Genomic DNA, 6,600 nt, shown 5'->3' with positions numbered 1-6,600 from the left:
ACACAAAGGAAAATTTTCATTTTGGTATCTTCAATCTTCGATCCCTTCGGCCTGTTGTCTCCCCTGACAATTAGAATCAAAATGGTTTTGCAGCAGATTTGGAAACTTGGAAGAAAATGGGATGATTTGATACCACATGAACTACACCATATCCTCCAGAAAGTTCTAAACAGCTACTTTGCCATGCCCGAAATCCGAATACCACGAACTGTTCACAATTTCAGTAAAATCACAAGCAGCCAACTTCATATATTTGTGGATGCCTCAATGGCAGCCGTTGCTTACCTCCGTACAACCAATAGTCAAACCACTCCGCCACAAGCATGCTTTCTCATGGGAAAATGCAAAGTTGCTCCCATTAAACAAATAAGTGTGCCAAAAATGGAACTAGAAGCCGCTGTTATAGGAGTGCGCCTTCTACAACTGATCCACAGAGAAATGACAGTGACATTCGACCAAATTTTTCTCTGGTCCGACAGTCAAGTAGTTTTGGACTGGATAGCCTCAAATAAGAAGCAAAACGTTTTTGTTTCAAACAGATTGCGCGAAATTCATAAAAGTTCTTCACTCCAGCAATGGCATCACATCTCAACTTATCTCAATCCCGCCGATCACGGATCTCGCGGTCTTGAGACAAACGAAATTGAGCAGAAATGGTTAGATCCACCCCAATTTCTTTGCCAAAGCGACTCGGCAGTCACGAGAAGTCCAAAGACAATTAAACCTATAGTCGATCCGAGTAAATTCTCAACATGGAACAAACTTCTTCTGACAGTTGCAACAGTTTTCAACCTAATTAATCGTGCAAAGAAAATGCGAACGAACAATCACCAATACACAACTGAAGACATTCAATTATCAAGAAATTATCTCCTGAAATTATCTCAGGACAGTTTTTTCCATTCGACCGTTAATTCCTTACAACGTGGAATCAAACTAGATTCTAAGTGCAAAATACGATGCTTAAATCCGCTGTTGGATGAGGACGGATTACTCAGATCTTGTGGTCGATTGCAGTATGCACCAACACAACTGGATTTGGAAAAACGTCCAATAATTTTGCACGCCAAGGACAAAATTGTTCGTTTGTACTTGGAACATGCCCATCAAATATGTATTCACCAGTCCACAGAACCAACAAAAGCATTCATTCAACAACGTTACCATGTGATTGGCCTTCGGAAAGCGTTAGCAAGCGTACGGTTTCATTGTTTCTTATGTCGACGCTTTGACACGAAAAACATTCAACCAATTATGGCACCATTACCTAGTTTTCATTTTCCAACAACAAAAACACAGTTCCCCTTTGCTAATTCTGGCGTAGATTTCTTTGGACCCTTCTAGATCGAAGATTCCAAAGGCATTTTAGAAAAACATTATGGTCTAATATTTACATGCATGGTGACGCAAGCAGTTCACTTAGAAACGTGTCCAGACCTCAATACAGATACGTTTCTCAATGCCTTCAGAAGATTTTGCAGTCGTCGATGCCAGCCCCAACTTCTCTACAGCGACAACGGGAAAACTTTCGTTGGCGCTTCTGAAGAACTGAAGAAAACTGTTAAAGCCTTGGACAATGACAGAATCTACAAAGCTTTAGCAGTAGCCAATACAACGTGGAAATTCAATCCCCCATACGGCCCTCATTTTGGCGGTGTCTGGGAGCGTTTGATCCAGAGCGCCAAAAGAACGCTCCTCCTCATTCTAGGATCCAGAAGACTCTCTTTTGACACTTTCCTAACAATTATGTTGGAAACAGAATCAATCCTCAACTCCAGACCACTGACTAACGTTGCTGAGCAGCCTGACAAGGAGGAACCTTTGACTCCAAACCACTTTCTTATCCAGCGTCCCTTCAATAGCTTGCCACCCGGACAAATTGGAGACCAGCAACCTGCAAGCTTGAAGACATGGAAAAACACGCAGAAGCTGATGAACCATATATGGCGACGCTTGGTGAAAGAGTATCTGACAACGCTTAGCCGACGGTCGAAATGGTCAAACAGCAACGATCGACCTCTCAAAGTGGACGACATTGTTTGGGTGTTGAAAGACCAAACACCAAGAGGCATTTGGCCACTGAGAAGAGTCACGGAGACAACGCCAGGACGAGATGGAGAAACACGAGTCGTAAAGGTAAAAACGGCTTACGGCACGTTCGTTCGCCCCGTTTCCGGTCTCGCACGCGTTTTTTCTCCGTAGTTTTTTTTTATTTTTCTCGCTCCGGTTTTAGGCAACGTGAGTTACCCCTTTCCCACAAATTGATGTACTGACCATATTGACAACATTTCAGCCTACAGTTTCAGAGCCAATTTCAAAGAAGATGAGAAAAGACTTCAATCAATTGATGCCTCCGAAAACCCTTGATGCCCCCTTTGTGCCCTTGCAGCATGTTGCCAATGTTATTGCAACTTTCAAGATGATTCAAAAACCGCCAAAATTGCAACAAAAACTTGACTCTTTTGTCCAACAACGTGAAACTTAGACGTGCTCTTTTAACAAATTAACAAATGATTAGACTAGAGATATGTTATAAAACATAGAGGAATTTGGACTTAATTTTTGCGCTGTTTTATAGTTGAATTTTTAATTTATTCTTGTTCATTCGATTGCTGACAAAAAATCTTCGAAACGCTGCAATGCATTAAAGTCCAGTATATGTGTTCAAATTGAGTTTTAAAATTTTTGGAGTAGTTAGACGGAAAACGCCTTTCTTTAAAGCTTTTGCATTTAAAGCCACATTAACAACACTAGAAACCACCTCGCAGCATTTGTTTTAATTCCTCAGAACAACCTCAGCACAAAATGAATTATCTCCGGAGACCTAATAAAGCCATCACTATAGTTTAGACCAGTTGATTTACAGATATCTATAATTTTGTTTCCGTTAATATAGAATTACTACGAGCAAAATTGTTTATTAACACTGAATATTACGCCAAATCCAGAAGCAGTGCTGCCTGTTACGTCGACTTTCCAACAAAACTGGCTATAACGTCAACTGTCCAGTAATAGTTTTTTTGAACAGTTGACTTAACGGTCAGTATCTATGAAAATTTTGTTCGTAGAGCAGCTGTATTAACGCATTCATAAATCAAGCAGCTTGTAAATTAAGCCTTTTAGACAACTGACTTTTTAATGGTTTCACTCGGCCTTCAGCGACATTTCCATTCATTAATTACTCAATAAGTCGAAAAGTAGTAGTTTAATGCACATTTAGGTTTCCTAAACTCAAAAGCGAAGAAATTTTTTACAACAACTTTAAGTAGTGATTTGGCACCAAGAGGCACAAATAACTGAGTTGCTTAAAAGTTTAAATAAGGGCAAATTAGTCCAAAAGGAATATGAGAAAAATGTTATAGAAATTGCTGACAGGACCTCACATCGCATTAAACTCACATCGGTTTCTATAAAAAAACGCTTTAAGATTTTTAATTGTTTTGTTTTGCTGACAAAAAACATACTTTGGTACTAGTTTTCGATAAGTTGGTAATATTGTCCACCCTGTAACAAACGTTCATAGAGCTAGTCATTTTGCGGTTTGAAGTACAACTGTAGTTAAAGTATTTTGCGTTTTGAAGGGTTTTTTTGCTAAACTGGGGCTTCGAGTAAACAATGCAAATGAAGCCTTCAAAGAGCTCGCGTTTCATCTAGTTACAAAAACGCTTGCAATGAAAATAATTGAATTGACAAAAATCTATAAAAAATAAACAAACTCTAATTCAGAATTAAATAATTCTAGGATTGAACTGGGAATAGCCAATAAATAAAAGAACTAATTACAAGTTGAATTTTAAAACTACTTGAGGGAAAAGTACATAGAGATAGATTACAGTATATTGCATCTGAAAGAACTGCTTAAAATATACAGAACATGACAGAGGTACTTTTAGCTTGATTGGATACCATCTGGAGGTTGTGGGTTTTGATTTCACTACACCGTAAATCTTAAACCGGAATTTTCAACCAAAGATTGAGCAATATTTTCGAATTAGAATGCGGAATTCATTATTTAGTACAGAGTGATTGCAGTAAATGGTCATTAGTACAAGGCGATTTTATTTAAGAGAAAATCCTGCATTTAATAATCATGCATTTCGTGTGACTTTCTCTGAAGTTTATTTTAACCCTGCATTAAATTTAGTTCATGGCCAGGAATAAAAAACCCATTACCAAAATGGTGCACCTCATATTGAAAGATATTTTCAGATTAGACAGAAAAAAACATTTAAAAAATCTTAGTTCATGGGACAACGCATTACATTGTGATGCTCTCTTTCCTTCATTTTAAGTGTTTTTTATGTCAAATTAGTTTTGTACTCGCTTAAGACAGACAATCATAGTTACTAAAATAAACATCGTGGTTTTGGCGTCCATTTTAAGGGGAGAATCTTTGAAGGGAAATCCCGGTCTCTTGATCATCAAATCTATTTCATCTTAAAATAGAGCGAAGTTGGTCAGCTTCAAATTCGATTTAGGATTTATGGCGTAATATGTAACAAAAAAAACTACGCATAAAAGTGAACGAAATGATTACACCATTAAATACTCCGATATGAACAAATTCAAAATAAAGAACTCAATAATACTGAGTTTAAACAAAAATAGGTTTTAAAAAGCCTACAAATTGTGTAGCTTCAACTTCATTTTGCACCTTTAAAAGCAGTAGCAGTTTTTGACACAAATGACCTGAAAAATTATCACCTTTAAACTTTCATCACAAATCTAATCTAAACAAATTATGCGAGATTGCAATATCCACGATTCAAGGTTACCATCATAGCGTTACAAGGCAGTGATATACTCGGGCAAATAGTTGTAGGCCGGGTTCACGTGTTGTTCAGTGTTTTCCTTCATGGCTTTGTTCCTCTTAGCCCTCTGGAGCAAAATCTCCTTGTTCTCTAAACACTTCTTGTCATTCAGAGGGTACAAAGCAACACATAGTGCATACAACAATACCAAAGCTGCAGGTCCAGGTGCACATAGCCAACGTAACGTCGTATCCACATTTTCATTTTGCTCACCGCATTCGTTTTTATATCCAGCGATTTCCAGGAATATTACAGAGACGCCCAGGCCAATTCCAGCAGCGAATTTATTAAAAAATACAAAGAAGCCGTAAAATATGCTTTCACTGCTCTCGTTGTACTTAACAATGTAGTCGTCAACGACGTCCGGAAGCATGGACCAGGGCATGAAGTATCCAGAACCAAGTCCGAATCCAGCCACGAAGCAGAGACCATAAATTACGAATTGGTTGACGTCTTCTTGGACAAAAAACAGGCTGCCCAGTGCAGGAACAAGAACCACCACTCCTTAACATACAGAGCCTGTCTCAATTGCGGTTTGCGATTTCTTTGATCACCTCTGAGAGTTATTGTAATTTAATCCTACTGCATGTACTTTTACTCAATTCTCGGATTCAATGGTTATTTGGAAGTCTTTTAATGAAATTTTAACAACCTCCATAACACTTAGGCGCACAAGATTCGAATGGATTTGTTTAAATAAAGAAAAATATGTTTTTACAGCACGGTAAAAGTTGGCACGCCAATTCAGTGAACCAGTGAACCATACACAAGCCTTCTAGGATATTTATACTCGCTTTTTTGAAATAACAGCTCCGATTACTGGGATAAAAGTTATTGTGTTGTGATAATGAAACTGACCTAGGAATACGGCGGCCTTTTTGCCCCATTTGAGTAGAACTAACTGCCACAGAGGCACTCCGAGTCCCCCAGTAGCCATGAGAATGATCACTGCATACGTGAACTCCTTTTCCTTTTTCAGGCTATGTTTGAAGTAGATCTATAAACACAAGTAGAACGTGAGTTTAGAAAAACTATCATAACCGACTAACGTCGGAAGAAATGCTCTCGAAAGAATAGTGGGCGCTATAATCTATTGCAGCCTGCTTCAGTCCGAGGGGGGGGGAGGGATTAATTAAATTCACTTCTGTGGGCATCAAATGGCACATTTCAGAGTTTCTATTTTTATTTCGCCTCAAAAGCTGTTATCTTTTTAATGTATTTTAAAAACAAGGAGGCTCGTTAATGTGCGTCGGAACATGATATTCCGACCCCAGCTCATCTACATTTTTGACTTAATTGTCAACCAAATGAAGAGTTAAAAAATAGATATTTGAGTTTAAAAAATGTTACAAAACCTAACTACTAATTGAATTGCATAATGGCATGCCTCATAACAGCGCCCAAAAGAGCTGCCAATAAAAAAGACTACGAAAAAAACAAACAAAAAAATAAGCAAAAACAAAACTTCACGGCAAAAACTCAATATCTAAATTTAAAAGCACCTAGTAACAACGTCAAAATGCAATCAGATAAAACTTTAACTACACAAATTTACTTCTTCCTAACTATGCAGCAGATGGAAATTTTCCTTAATGAGACTAGGTAACAAGTCGACAAAAATAAAAAAAATGAGGCGATCATTGCGATCTGTTATTACCCGCATGTGCCAAAAATAGAGAAAACAAAAAAACACCACTGACAAAACTCTTATGAAAACGCATATTGTCCAACAAACAACACATCAGGTACGTCATAAAATCAATAGACATGTTAATTTTTGAAATTCAAG

The 6,600-nt window shown here is 37.9% G+C and overlaps 1 protein-coding gene across 8 annotated transcripts in view; it reads right to left on the bottom strand.

Annotated features, from left to right (window-relative positions):
* Positions 1-4,448: 4,448 nt before the first annotated feature.
* LOC142345720 (sodium-dependent lysophosphatidylcholine symporter 1-like) overlaps positions 4,449-6,600 on the bottom strand; it is a 55,773-nt gene continuing 53,621 nt past the window's right edge. For all 8 annotated transcript variants that reach the window (XM_075397994.1, XM_075398000.1, XM_075397998.1 and 5 more), the window contains 2 exons: positions 5,670-5,808; positions 4,449-5,315 (listed from right to left, as the gene is read on the bottom strand). In XM_075397994.1, coding sequence (XP_075254109.1) covers positions 4,786-5,315; positions 5,670-5,808 — 669 coding nt within the window. In that variant the 3' untranslated portion in view covers positions 4,449-4,785. The remainder of the gene's footprint in view (positions 5,316-5,669; positions 5,809-6,600) is intronic.

The sequence above is a fragment of the Convolutriloba macropyga genome, chromosome 9, assembly GCF_964194025.1.
Source record: "Convolutriloba macropyga chromosome 9, txConMacr16.3, whole genome shotgun sequence".
Taxonomy (NCBI): domain Eukaryota; kingdom Metazoa; phylum Xenacoelomorpha; order Acoela; family Convolutidae; genus Convolutriloba; species Convolutriloba macropyga.
The sequence above is the reverse complement of the archived record's forward strand: the minus strand, read 5'-3'. Positions and strand labels throughout refer to the sequence as shown.